Source organism: Chelonia mydas, chromosome 1 (assembly GCF_015237465.2).
Source record: "Chelonia mydas isolate rCheMyd1 chromosome 1, rCheMyd1.pri.v2, whole genome shotgun sequence".
In the NCBI taxonomy this organism is placed as follows: Eukaryota; Metazoa; Chordata; order Testudines; family Cheloniidae; genus Chelonia; species Chelonia mydas.
Genome location: NC_057849.1, coordinates 239,819,128 through 239,834,167, shown reverse-complemented (window position 1 = coordinate 239,834,167; position 15,040 = coordinate 239,819,128). Strand labels below are relative to the sequence as shown.

The following is a 15,040-nucleotide window of genomic DNA, read 5'->3' as shown; positions in this document are numbered from 1 at the left end:
AATGCTGCCCCCTGCTTGCCCTAGCCCATACCTATCCAATACCATGTAAGCATCTCCAAGGCACAACACAACTGCAAAGCCAGACAAGATACATAATTCCCATCCCCAGCCTCCAAGCCATAGTGGCAAACCCAAACAGCATATATTGCACACACACGTCAGTGCACCGAGCACTATCCTTACCATCTCCGAGGATCCAGAATCTCAGGAAGGTAAAGTCACAAATGTATGTTAAAAAACGCTATTATAGCTTGTTTGGAATATGACCAATTACAGCCTTTTTTTTTCTTGCTTTCACAGCCAGCACACCTGCAGTTGCATGACCCTCAAGACCAGGGCCTCTGTTGATGGCTGAGTGGCTGACCAACCCGAGGAGACGAAAACTTGGGACAAAATATTGTGGATCTCATTACAGAATCTTAAATAAAAATAAAAAAAATAGCAGAGACATGGAGGCAATATTGGTGGCCAGAGAGGTCGATCTCCCAAGAGATTGTGACAGTGGCCAAGGATAGTGTGGTAGTTGCCAGGGAATGTATTACCATGGCCAAAGAGAGTGGAAAAAAGAGGGAGATACAGTATTGAACTCATAGGTTCAATACTAAGCCAAAATGCTGTACTTAAAAGCATATTGCTGTTGGGGTAGCAGACACAACTGTCCTGTAAACCAGGATTCAGCCATGTTCTTCAGCCCCTGGACAATACACAATACTAAAAATTATAGAAGGTTAGGTTTGGAAGAGACCTCAGGAGGTCATCTAGTCCAACCCCCTACTCAAAGCAGGACCAACACCAACTAAATCCTCCCAGCCAGGACTTTGTCAAGCCGGGCCTTAAAAACCTCTAAGGATGGAGATTCCACCACCTCCGTAGGTAACTCATTCCAGTGCTTTACCACCCCTCCTAGTGAAATAGTGTTTCCTAATATCCGACCTAGACCTCCCCCACTGCAATCTGAGACCATTGCTCCTTGTTCTGTCATCCGCCACCACTGAGAACAGCCTAGCTCCATCCTCTTTGGAACCCCCCTTCAGGTAGTTGAAGGCTGCTATCAAATCCCCCCCTCACTCTTCTGCAGACTAAATAAGCCCAGTTTCCTCAAACTCTCCTCATAAGTCATGTGCTCCAGCCCCTCTGCTGGACTCTCCAATTTGTCCACAGTACTCCAGATGTGGCCTCACCAGTGTCAAATAGAGGGGAATAATCACTTCCCTTGATCTGATGGCAATGTTCCTACTAATGTAGCCCAATATGTCATTAGCCTTCTTGGCAACAAGGGCACACTGCTGACTCGTATCAAGCTTCTCATCCACTGTAATCCCCAGGTCCTTTTCGGCAGAACTGCCACTTAGCCAGTTGGTCCCCAGCCTGTAGCGGTGCATGGGATTCTTCCGTCCTAAGTGCAGGACTCTGCACTTGTCCTTGTTGAACCTCATTAAATTTCTTTTGGCCCAATCCTCCAATTTGTCTAGATCACTCTGAACCCTATCCCTACCCTCCAGCGTATCTACCTCTCCTCCCAGCTTAGTGTCATCTGCAAACTTGCTGAGGGTGCAATTCATCCCATCATCCAGATCGTTAATAAAGATGTTGAAGAAAACTGGCCCCAGGACCAACCCCTGGGGCACTCTGGCTTGATACCTGCTGCCAACTAGACATCGAGCCATTGAGCCTGACAATCTAGCCAGCTTTCTATCCACTTTATAGTCCATTCATCGAATCCATACTTTTTTAACTTGCTGGCAGAATACTGTGGGAGACCATATCAAAACCTTTGCTAACATCAAGATATATCACGTCCACTGCTTTCCCCCTATCCACAGAGCCAGTTATCTCCTCGTAGAAGGCAATCGGGTTGGTCAGGCATGATTTGGTGAATCCATGTTGACTGTTCCTGATCACCTTCCTCTCCTCTAAGTGCTTCAAATGGTTTCCTTGAGGATCTGCTCCATGATTTTTCAGTGATTGAGGTGAGGCTGACCTGTCTGTAGTTCCCCAGGTTCTCCTTCTTCCCTTTTTAAAAGATGGGCACTGTATTTGCCTTTTTCCAATTGTCCAGGACCTCCCCTGGTTGCCGTGAGTTTTCAAAGATAATGGCCAATGGCGCTGCAATCACATCAACCAATTCCTTCAGCACCCTCGAATGCATTAGATCTGGACCCATGGACTTGTGCATGTCCAGCTTTTCTAAATGGTCCTTAACCTGTTCTTTCACCACTGAGGGCTGCTTACCTCCTCCCCATACTGTGTTGCGCAGGACCTAGGTGTGGGAGTTGACCTTGTCTGTGAAGGCTGAGGCAAAAAAAACATTGAGTACTTCAGCTTTTACCACATCACCTGTCACTAGGATGCCTCCTCCTTTCATTAAGGGTCCCACACTTTCCCTTTTTCTTTTTGGTAACATACCTGTAGAAACCCTTCTTGTTACCCTTCGCATACCTTGTTAGCTGCAACTCCAGTTGCGTTTTGGCCTTCCTGATTACGCTCCTGCATACTTGACCAGGGAGGAGTATATGAATATTGCTCATCTGTCCAAGTTTCCACTTCTTGTAAGCTTCCTTTTTGTGTTTAAGCACACTGAAGATTTCACTGTTAAGCCAAGTTGGTCGCCTGCCATATTTGCTATTCTTTCTGCACATTGGGATGGCTTGTCCCTGCGCCCTCAATAAGGCTTCTTTCCCCCTTATATTAGCCTCCAGGGGGATCCTACCCATCAGTTCCCTAAGGTAGTCTATCTGGTTTTCTGAAGTCCAGGGTCTGTATTTTGCTACTCTCCTTTCTTCCTTTTGTGAGGATCCTGAACTCAATCATCTCATGATCACTGCTGCCCATGTTGCCCGGGAATACAAGTAACTCCTCCCTACTATTCCATAGCAGCAGTGCTCCCAGAGGCTATTCCCTTCGCAGAGTGAACAGACAACAATTGCAGCTGGACGTGCAGCTCTTTTGAGCTCTCTAGCACCTCTGATAACTTTGAGCTGAATCATCCAACCTGTTAGCCAGGATATATTTATGGTGTATGGCACACCACATTAATATGTATTCAGGACCGACATTAACTACAACTGTGAATTGTATTTCTTTTCCCAGAATGCTGGTCATTCATGCTAAGGTATATCCCATAACACTGCAATAGCTGAACTTGTCTCTTGGCACAGGCAAATACAGAACTAGTCAGAAACAAAATGTATGAATAGTATGTCTTGGTACAGGTAGGAGGTGCCTCCACACCCCAATAACCCCTAGAATGTGTTATCCAAAACAAAGGTAAGGGAGGTACAGGAAAAACAAGTACAGACTGGTGGGTGATGTATACTGTGCTCTCAAACTTGTAAGCAACTGTGCTGTACATATAGGTAATCCTAGATGCGTATTTTTGAAGCAGACCTTCCATGTAAGGTTAGTGCTGTGAGATTGCTTCCCAGAAAGCGTGGTATGTGTGTCTCCATTTCATGCTGTAATTCCTTGTCTTTGGCTAGTAAGCTGACTAAGCTTGGCAGTTTGGTTTTCAGATATTTAAAATATCAAACCATAACTGGTAATTGGCTATACCTAGTTAACAACCCCCAGAAGTACCATGAACAAGAAGAGGCGTTGGCAAGGCATATACTTGCCTGTCACTTTAACTGGTTTTCCAGGTTACTTTAACTTTCCTTCCCCCTATAATTTTAGAACATAAGAATGGCCATACTGGGACAGACCAAAGGTCCATCCAGCCCAATATCCTGTCTACCGACAGTGGCCAATACCAGGTGCCCCAGAGGGATTGAACCTAACAGGTAACGATTTAGTGATCTCTCTCCTGCCATCCATCTCCACCCTCTGACAGACAGAGGCTAGGGACACCATTCCTTACCCATCCTGGCTAATAACCATTAATGGACTTAACCTCCATGAATTTATCCAGTTCTCTTTTAAACCCTGTTATAGTTCTAGCCTTCACAACCTCCTCAGGGAAGGAGTTCCACATGTTGATTGTGCGCTGAGTTCTGTGTTTTGTTCTGCCCTTTACTGCACAGTTGCACTTTCAGTTTTAGCTTCACTGTTTTAAAGGTTTGTTTACAGTTGTTAATTAATAGATTTGTTTTAAAATGTATTTTCATATTCAAAATTATTTTATTATTGGTGCAATTAAAATATAACGTTGCTATATTGGTTGGAATGTGTTTTGTTTTTTTCCCTGTTTCCAATCTATTCTACTAACAGCACCACTTTCCTTTCAAACAGCCAAATGCACACTCCCCTACTATTGTGCGTTTGCTGAGTTGATAGAAAAAAATTCTTTCCGTCTAAGTGGCCTGAGAATGGTTTCATTAACCAGGGAAGCAGAGGTTAATTTGCGTCTTCTAAGATAACTGGAACAACCTCCGCATTATTAATGTCCACAGTGATTCTGGGGGTAAATACAGTAACTCCTCACTTAAAGTCATCCTGGTTAACATTGTTTCATTGTTACGTTGCTGATCAATTAGAGAACATGCTCCTTTAAAGTTGCACAATGCTCCCTTATAATGTTGTTTGGCAGCCGCCTGCTTGGTCCACTGCTTATAGGAAGAGCAGCCCATTGCAGCTAGCTGGTGGGGGCTTGGAACCAGGGTGGACCCGCAGCCCCCATCAGCTCCTTGCTCCCCTAAGTTCCCTGTGTTATGATTTCAACATCTGTAACTGGGCAAGTTCCTCTCCCGGCATGGGGTCATTACCAGATAGTCATGGATGCCTCTTGATTGTCAAAACCTCTCTGAGTTTTTATGTTACCACTACAAAGGCATCCTCACAATCCGTGTGCAGCACTTCTGCTTACAATGTCCTTCGACCTCAGCCCTCCTCTCCAGGGAGAGGAAGTGATCTCATCAGCCAGAGACCTGCTTCCCCAGGGCTCTGCTAGCCCCCTCTCCTCCTTTAGATGTCCTTCCTTTGCTTTTTAACTATCTTCTCAGTTGATGGGATAATTAGCCCCTTAGCTCTGATTAGGTAATTAGGTCACCTGTTCCCGAACACGGCTTTTCTGGGGGAGCTAGGTAGTGTCTAAAGGACCAGAGTGCTCTGTCAGCTGCTGGCTGTCAGCACTCTGTCACAACATTCCTTTTCTCTTTTCTGGGGGATGGTGGGACTTACGAGGGGTCCAGTCACTAGCTCTGTTTTTTTCAGTACTTTCAGGCAGGACAAGTTCTGGAGAACATTGATATTCTGGTGATCCCAGACTAGAAATGTGAACTTCTGTTCCAGGCCAGAGGAGGACAGCCATCTATGCTAAGGAGATATTTAGGCATCTATTGAGTGACCAACACATCTTGGAATGGAGGGGGCTCATGAGTTGCAGAGGTGGCCCTGAAAGTTTTCCCTGCCCTGGAAAGTACCTGAGCATCTGGAGTTCCTACTCCTTTAGAAGTATGCTTGTGTCACCAGCTAGCAATGGTTGAAAATTCATGGTAAAATCAGTAAGATGCTGATTTAGCATGGAGATGCAGTACAGCCTCCTCACTAGCATCTTGCATCTGTGCACAAACCTGACTGACTTCCAGCCATGGGGACTCCTAATATAGCCGGCCAGCCATCCTCTTCTCTAATTTGGACTCTCACACGGGTTTTGTTTGAACTCATAACAGCCAAGTTGTTTTGGGACTCAGTTTATAGGCATTCTGGGTGAATATGGGAGTGGCTGATTTATGAGGTGTGCTGTATTATTAGACTGCTGTTAGTTGTGGAGCCCAACCCATACTTCTAACAATCAGAGAGTAACAAGTAAAATATTTATTAACTCCTTGTTTAACTTTTTTCCTCTTTTGTTGTGTCCATCCTGAATCCCACGTGGTGTTGGGAGGAAAAGTGGGGGGAATGCTAGAGGAATGGTGTGGCTTCCACCCTGAACAGAAGCACACCAGCACCCTGGTTTGCATTAATAACTTAATAGGGTCATAAGCTGGAAATCTATCCCATCCATATATCAATAAGAAACAACAGAGTGGCAGAAACTTACCGGGCTCTTGTTCTAGCATTTGTTCCTGGTGCCTGTTCTGTAGTGGGCCCCTGCGCAGGGCCGTCCTCAAACAGCACCTCCTACTACAGACCCAGTATTTGCTGTAGCTGCTCCAGCTGCATAGCTATTCAGTTATTGGCCTCAGCACCAGTGTCACCTCTTGCCCTGCATCTGATGGCTGGTTGTCCTGTGGCACTGTCTGTGCCTAGGGGATCATAAAGGTGCCATCCTTGCTCAGCAGATTGTCAGGCATCACTGTGGGCCCACTGCTTGTTACAATTCCCAGTACCCCATCAAATTCTTTGTGAAAGGGACAGGAAGATGGGTGTTTCAGAGGTGCTGTTAGAATCTTTGACTTTTCAGTAGTTTGGCTTCAGCCACTTGATTTGCTTTCTGCATTTTTCTGGGGTCTGATCAATTCCCAAAACCACCAGCTGCTCAAATAAAGCTTTGTAGATCTGATCATTTCTTGTACTCTTAATGAAAATGAATATCTTTCTCGCTTTGTGCCAGAGGTTAACCAGAATCCCTCTGTGTTCTGGCCAGCTAGCAATATGCTTGATGCAGGACTTTTTCTTAGAGTTGGCCATAGGGTTAACTGTTTCCAAATGAGTGGTGGGTGTGTGTGTGTAAATGAAGGGTTAAATGCTGAGCAGCTACATTTGAACCAGGTGGTTTCTTCTGAAGTGAGTGGGAAGGTCTGGGATGGAAGGGCTGGGGAAAACAGCTCTAGAGAACTGTTGGATAGTGTTGGTGGAATCTCCAAACCTGAATCTGGTGACCTGAATTTGATCTGCATCCACACTGCAAACTGCTGGGCTTTGTCCCATGTCACAGCAGGACTTGGGCTCTGACCCACCTCCCTAGCAGGGTCTGCGGGTCTGAGTTAGACTGGTTTCTGTGTCGATGGAAGGGTTTTTAAATTTTAAATCTGAGTCAGAGCCTGGGTTTAGTGTGCTATGTGGGCATACTCTTAAGTGGCATTAATTAGGTATAGCTCAGATGAACCATATTAAGGCCATTTCAGTTCTGAATGAGCGGGTCCACACATTTAGTGTGGTTTGATTAATCTGCTTTAAATTCACACCTTTAGTTAGTTTGGATTAATTTTCCTGAGGCCTCATGTGGACAAGCCCTCAATGAATGTGCTGCTTATACTGTTTTGGAAATAGTATAATCTGATTTGCATGCCCTTATCCAATGTGGCAGAGCAGGAATGAACAAACTAGTAGTCCAGACACTGAAGATGACTTAATCAAACTGATTTTTTGTCAAGTTCTTATGCAAAGAAATTGGCTACTTTGCTGTTTTATTTCAAGATCTAGAGCATAGTCTCTTGACAATTGACCAGCCTAATTTTATGACACTGTAGACTTTACTGTGAAAGGAAAGAATCCTCCTCTGACTCACATGGGAATAAGTGAACTAAGAAGGCTTTTCCATCTCTAATTCCTGACTTCAAAAAAAAAAAAAAAAAAAAAAAAAAATCCATGGGCTACCATGTTTTGGTTTTGGTAGCCAAATAGCTTACTGTGTTATAAACTGCGTTCACTTTTTTTCTGTGCCTGAGCTTTTAGCCAGGATGGGCAGGAATGGTGTCCCTAGTCTCTGTTTGCCAGAAGCTGGGATTGCATGACAGGGCGTGGATCACTTTATGATAACCTGTCTGTTCATTCCCTTTGGGGCACCTGCCATTGGCCACTGTTAGAGGACAGGATACTGGGCTTGATGGACCTTTGGTCTGACCCAGTATGGCCGTTCTTTTAAAGTAAGCTTTAGCAATGCCAACCTAGTGCATCAGCCAACTGTTCAGATACATTGTGATCACTTGTTCAAGAAAGGGTTCAAGTGAACAAATACTTTCACACCTATTCACAATTTTGCTAGCAGTAGTTAGTGAACAGGACTTGAAAAACAGTCCATAGAGCAAGGTAAAAATTTCCTGTGCTATTGCCCCTTCTGAAATATAAAGGAAACAGCAGTATACTGTTTGTAAATTTAACTTTCTATTTTTAAAATGTGATTCACTGCCTCTTGTTTTTTGTTGTTCCTTTTTCTGCCTTTAGTCCACTTTTTTCTTCTTTCCCTTAACAGTTCGTAGTTTTTTTTTGCATTGTTTTCAGTGTATGTTCCCTCTTTTTCTTCTCTTTACCTTTACCTTGTTATCTTTTCCCATATTAAGTTTTGTAACTCACCTATAATTTTTTCTCTTTCTATTTATCCAAGTGTCTCCTTTAGTACCATATTCTCTCTTTCAACTTATCCCATCAGTCTCTTCCATCTGCTCACCCAGAAACATCGCCTCATCACAAAACATATCTTCACTTATGGGACTTGGAAATTTAGTCAGACACATTGTAGCCAGAGGACCAAACATACTGGCCAAAAATAGGGTGGAAGGGGAAGGGGGAGGGGCAGGGCAGTGTCCAGGTGAGAGTCATAGAATGGTAGGACTGGAAGGGACCTCGTGAATTAGCTTGCCCGCACGTGATCTGCTTGGAAGGAGGAAGGTGCTGTCCTTGAACCCTTCTCAGGTGCTCCATCTTTATCAGCCCCTGGCTAGTAGATGTGTAATAAACTTGGTCTGCTCTCCCTACAATCTCCTCATATCTGCTGAAAGAAAGACGGAACACTGTTGTCTTTATTCTCCCCTTTCCCTGAGTTGCTCCAAGGATGATGGTGGGGGATCTGCTTTCCTTGTCATGCCTTGTTGTTTGTGGAGGGAGTCCTCACAGCATAATAGTTCTAGTGTCTGCATCTATTGCTGCTTAGAGCTTCACTGGCAGCAATGACTTGACTCTTGTCAGTGTCACTGCTGACCACAGAGTTCTGAATGGCAGCGGTGTAGACTGATAACTCTCTCTGAGGAGTGACCGAGGCCCTGGAACTGTCTGCAAGTGAATTTAAAAAAACAGCACTGTATTAGTTTACACTAGGTTCATATTTGGAGGATCATTTTTACAGCGATGGGGTCTAGAGACTTTATTTTTAAATGAAATCTCAAGTTGCAGAAGCTGAGGCACTCGCCTGGGAAAGATTCATCCTTGTCGAGTGGGTTCAAGTTTGTTTATGAAATTGAGTTTCCTGACAGAAGCTACAGTTTAGGGAGGGAGGGGAGCAATTTGAAAGGAGAAAAAGATTAGATTGTTCTTTTGGAATTTAGATCATGCCCATAGCAAAATAAACAGTCTGAAAAATGATGGCGGCATCTCTTTTGGGTTTGTCATTTTACAGTGATGACAGCATAGAGAAAGAACCTGTAACCGTAAAACTCACTTTAAGTTTGATTATTGAGGTTTTGAAAAATTACATTTTTGACAGCTGTAACTAGTTGGAAGTATTATGGAGAAATTGGGAAGTAACTAATAGAGGACACTTTCCACTTGTGTGGGTCAAAGTGGAGATATATATATTTTGAGATATTGGGTATTGAATGTGTGGTTTTTTTTTTTTTTTTTTTTAATTGATACAGATATGATCTCGAACACCATGAGTACGTGACTTCAGAAATGGACAACTGGATCTATTATAAATTGTGATTGGCCTTAAGCTGACTTGCAACCATAGAAAAACCTCACAGTATCTCTATCGCATTCCTGCTTGACACCTATATATTCACCTCACGCCACCAGTTCAATCATGTATGGAAGTGCTCGGTCAGTTGGTAAAGTTGAACCAAGCAGTCAGAGTCCTGGGCGTTCACCAAGGTTGCCAAGATCACCGCGCTTGGGTCATCGTCGAACCAACAGCACAGGTGGGAGCTCTGGAAGCAATGCTGGGGGTGGGAGTGGGAAAACACTTTCCATGGAAAATATTCAATCCTTAAATGCTGCCTATGCCACATCTGGCCCTATGTATCTAAGTGACCATGAGAACGTGGGTGCCGACACCCCTAAAAGCACCATGACTCTTGGCCGATCCGGGGGGCGGCTGCCTTATGGTGTTAGGATGACTGCTATGGGTAGCAGCCCCAATATTGCCAGTAGTGGGGTTGCCAGTGATACTATTGCATTTGGAGACCACCACCTCCCTCCAGTGAGCATGGCATCCACTGTGCCTCACTCACTGCGCCAGGCCAGGGATAACACTATAATGGATCTGCAGACACAGCTCAAAGAGGTGCTACGAGAAAATGATTTGTTACGCAAGGATGTGGAGGTGAAAGAAAGCAAGCTGAGCTCCTCCATGAACAGCATCAAGACCTTCTGGAGTCCCGAGCTAAAGAAGGAGAGAGCCTTAAGAAAAGATGAAGCTTCAAAAATCACCATTTGGAAGGAGCAGTATAGAGTGGTACAGGAAGAAAACCAGGTAAGTTATGCAAGGTCATTGTTGAACTTTGTGTGTGTGTGTGTGTGTGTGTGTGTGCGCGCGCGCGTGCAAGACTGAATCAGTGGGTTGTTTCTATTTTACTCTTGGACTCTACATTGGATTCCACCTCTAAGTTAGTTAGGTAGAATGGGTTGGGGGCTTTCCCCAGGTAATGGAAGAAGTTTAAAAAAAAGTAAGTATTTTCAAACCATAATGCTACTTGTTGAACAAAAGTTACGCTAGCAGAATACCAAGCCCTCTGAGCATGGGTCACCTGTTGTGCTGTTGGGTGTCATGTAGTATTTGGGTGTGGATTGATATTAACCAGTTAATTTATTTCCCTTTAAATATCAGGTTATTCTTAATTGATCTTTATTGATATTTCTATAGTGCTTATTGCTGTAATATCTGAAGCATTTTATGTGTTTATGTGTGTTAAAAAAATGTATCAGTTCCTAACAGAGGGTACTGTTCAACTTCTGCTGAATATTGTCTAAGTGAAGCCAAAGTGTATTTGGTATCATTTTAGAAACTGGCTAAAAATTGCAGGTCTGGGGATTTCTGAAATGGTTCTGAACAGTTTGTCCTTGGCTATGCTTGCTGTTATACTTTGTTCAGCACTTGTTCAGCTGCACCTGTTGTCAGCAACGGAGTACAACTTGTAGTATAGACTAGGTTGGAGTGCTTGACAAGATTAGATACATCATTTACCTCCAAGAAGTTAGAACTCAACTTTTAGCTTTAAGCTGGCTTCTTATTGGTAGTTTGTGCCTATTTGATGCCTTCTGCCATTGGTGTTTTATGACAAATATGTGATTTTTGTTTTTGTTTTTGTTTTGTTTTAGCGTGATAATGCAATCTGTCCATATTTACACAAACTAAATCAAACCATTTGGGCTGCAGCCATTTAACAACTGTTAACCTCTGATTTAGTAGGGCAGACTGGACCTTAAACTTTCTGTGCTGCAGTTTTACTCATTTGTAATGACTTGTCCAGCTATAAAGTGAATCAGTGGTAGAGAATTTTAGGAATCTAGATTTATCTTCTGGCACCCATAAAGATCAACTTTTCATTTAGGGGGTATTGGGGTTTGTTCTACTGGGCCAGAGGTGTTAACAAAAGCAATTCACTGTCCAACATTAAACAGTTTTAAACACGGTTTGGGGTTTGGTATACAGAGGCCTCAGCCTGGTTAGTACTATGGTACACATATAATTCAAAATACTTTTGAACTTTTATTAAAGACGCAGAAAAGGAAAAGCAGTTAAAGCATTTGAAATGTAAAGTGTTAAATAAGGATTTCATTTTAACAGCATCCCCTGTTCCCTTTTCCTTTAGCTGGAAAGAGTTTTTAGAAGGAAATTTGCTTGACATTCTCTAAGGTCTGGTCTACACTGCGGAGAAGAATCGATCTAAGTTACGCAACTTCAGCTACGTGATTAACGTAGCTGAAATTGACATACTTAGACCTACTCACTGCGGTGTCTTCACTGCTGTGAGTCGACTGCTGCCGCTCCCCCGTCGACTCTGCCTGTGCCTCTCCCGGTGGTGGAGTACACGAGTCGACGGGAGAGTGCTCGGGGGTCGATTTATCGCGTCTAGACTGGCTGCCCGCCGATTGATTGCTGCCCGCCGATCCAGCGGGTAGTATAGACATACCCTTAGATAGATAAGGTGGGTAAGTAATATCTTTAATTGGGCTAACTTTTGTTGGTGAGGGAGACAAGCTGTTTAGGCAATGGTTTTTAGCTGCCTCTTTCTGGTCATAGGTTTACAGTAGTGTTGTAAAATATACAGTCCTAGCTGACTAAGCTGGACTCTTGTTAGACGGAATGAAAAAGGAGAGAGATAACAAAGTAAAGAAATAAGGTAGGGAAGGAAAAGGATATATAGGGTGGGGGGAGACAATCTCACATCCCAGATGGTGTTCAGGATTCAGCCAGAGTTTGTGGAAGTGATAATGTCATTTGGTTCCCTTTCTCTGGCCCAGTCGGGTGCGGACACTTCTCAGGATGACGAAGGAATGGTTTCCCAGGCCAGGGTGAAGGTGGCAGCCATCACTGTGAAGGTCACTTCAGTAGCTGATTTTACTCCCACAGTCCGTCCCCCCCCCCCCCCTTTTTTTTTTTAAAGACCCCCAAAAGGGTTCCCCTCATTATTTTGTCCACCAATTAGGCCTCATTTCTGACATGCTAATTTTGGTTAATTGATTTTCAGTTTGATACTGTTCTTGTTTACCAGGCATGATCTTAATACAGTCCCAGAATTATATCTGTATGCCTGTTGATTTGTCCTAATTCTGTCTTCTTGTCTCCCTTTTGCAACTTTTCCCATCAGCAGGTTTATTATAGGTTATTGTGGCACTATGAACTTTCACTTATTTTTTTACTGTTGAGCTTACAATTAGGGTCAATTGGTAGGACTAATTATCACAACAGGTTATTACGGTTGAGGACTTTATAGTGAGCTCTCTAGTTAAAAAAATTCAGTATAGCTTCCCATCTAAACCCACACCAGCGAGACTAGCGGTATCTCCTTGGAATCTCATGTTAATTCTGAAGTCTTTGTTCCTCCTTTTGAGAAAATAACCTCCATCCCTTTTGATTGCTGTCCTTTATACCTTCTAGCTATTGCTTTAGCCAGTTGAGTTGGGGAACCATTCGTCCTCTCCTTTAAGAAAAACCTTTTTTTTTCACATAGTAAACCAGTCCTGTGTGCAGTCCCAGAGTTTACCCCTAATCTGGTTTGATTTTTCACACCAATCGGGATATTTCCCTATTGAGTTTTCATCCATCTCACATCTTTTAAAGAAAATGTTTGCTCTACTTCAGATGTGATTAGAGTCTCTTGAAGCTCTACTGGCATACTCACTCCTTTAGCCAATCCTTGTTTTAGCTTTGGAAGGTGGGTATGGGGGAGAGTGCCACAAAAAATAAAGTGACTGGCACGTGTCTAAGATGCATTCTTTTCTATTTCTAGGTCAGCATGGTTTAAAGTGAGTTATTTCAAGACTTGACGTTTCTGAACTTCCATTCATTATGAAAATCTTGAAGGCAACATATAGCCTATGACTGGCTTGTTCAGTAACTCAGATTCTTTGGAATGGAACAGTCAGATTATGTTATAAAGAACATATGTAGAGATTAGAGAACACTAATTTTTCTACATCATTTCTCCCCTCCTTCCCCTCACCAGCACCCTAATTAAACACTTAAGGATATTGCCAGGACTCTCTTCTTTAGGCGCCCACTGTAATTATTGTCACAATGCTGGGATTGTATAACTTTGGTCCAAAAAAGGAAGGGTGCAATTTAAAAGCCAAGTGAAACATGCAATGAGATGTAGAAACTGGGAATGTTAATTAATAATTATAGTCAGCTAGCAGTATGCCCTAATTAAACTCTGCATTCATTATACTTTCTATAGCTTTCTGGAGTTGGTCATTTCACCCTTTATCAGGAAGATTAGTTTAATAGGATTAATCTGTAATTAAACAGATTTCTCTCTTTAGGCTCTGGACCAGGGATTTTTCTGTGATCTGTGCAGCTGGGATCTGTCCATTGCATTAATAACATTTGTTTAATTTGTTCCCGTTTACATTATCTTCCAGTAAGCTTGCAGGAGTTGGTTTGTTCGATGCCAACACTTGTATTTCAAGAGACCCTTTTTAATGAAGCTCTCAGATTCTGTGTAGGTAGGTGTAGGGCTTAAATTTTGTACAGAATCTAGTTAAGGACAAATCCAGCTCTGCTTGTGGAGCCAAGACTGGCTGACTTATGCCATCTTTTTACTGTCATCTTGAGGTCTCCTTGCCCTTCCCACCATGAGTATATCTTTTTATTTTCATATGCATACCATATAGTCCCTGGATAGATTTTATTACAATGTTGATATCCTTTATTGACACCTCATCTTTCTTGAACATAAGGGATGGTTAAATTACCTTAGTTTTAGAAGATGTTTAAAAAAATAAAAAAAGCTGTAAGTCTATGGCCTTTAGAATTTTGTCAAACAGAATTGATCTTCTAATTTAAGATTTCCTTTTTTCGCCGATGCATCTATGCATTTGATGAAGTGGGCTGTAGCCCATGAAAGCTTATGCTCTAATAAATTTGTTAGTGTCTAAGGTGCCACAAGTACTCTTGTCCTTTTTTCTCTGACATAGTTACGGTTAATAGCAATGCTGAATCTGTAAGGAATCTGATCATGCTGTAAGGAAGCATGATCATGTTGATCTTTACGAAATGTATATGTGGTTAGGTGGTCTTAGACCATTGCTGAATCTAGACAACATTTATAGAAAAGTTTAATAGTGAATAGGTTGGATAGCATGATGCCTCTCCTGGAACATTAGGGATCAATCAAATGGAGACATTAAGCAGATAATATACTTGCAGTGAAAAAATAAGTTTTATTTAAAATGTTGTTTTTCCTTAAGCACCAAATTTGGAAAAGGCATGTAAATATGGATAGGGTTTTTTTTTTTGCTCTTTCTGTGCTACCCACATGCTTCTCTGAAGCTTCAAATCAGCTTCAAATTTTAGCTTTCAGGCTGGTGGCACTGTCTGTCAGCGCAACCAAGATATTGAAGTGCACATCTGATCAACAGATGGTTTTTGAAGGGTCAGGCAGTGCTTCTTAACTTCAATTAAATATTGGTATTGGTTACCAAAAGAGTAGAATTGCTATATTTTCTTGAGTGATCAAATGTTTAAAATCTGAGCTTTTTGTCTCTTCAGCCTCCTGACTGCTGG

The 15,040-nt window shown here is 42.6% G+C and overlaps 1 protein-coding gene across 18 annotated transcripts in view; it reads left to right on the top strand.

Annotated features, from left to right (window-relative positions):
* Window positions 1-15,040, top strand: part of ERC1 (ELKS/RAB6-interacting/CAST family member 1) — a 551,656-nt gene that overhangs the window by 13,172 nt on the left and 523,444 nt on the right. For 16 of the 18 annotated variants that reach the window (XM_043540362.1, XM_043540357.1, XM_037877967.2 and 13 more), the window contains exon 2: window positions 9,450-10,285. In XM_043540362.1, coding sequence (XP_043396297.1) covers window positions 9,617-10,285 — 669 coding nt within the window. In that variant the 5' untranslated portion in view covers window positions 9,450-9,616. Of the gene's footprint in view, window positions 1-5,153; window positions 5,389-9,449; window positions 10,286-15,040 lie in introns of those variants that run through there. The other 2 variants (XM_043540336.1, XM_043540322.1) reach the window with 1 other exon arrangement.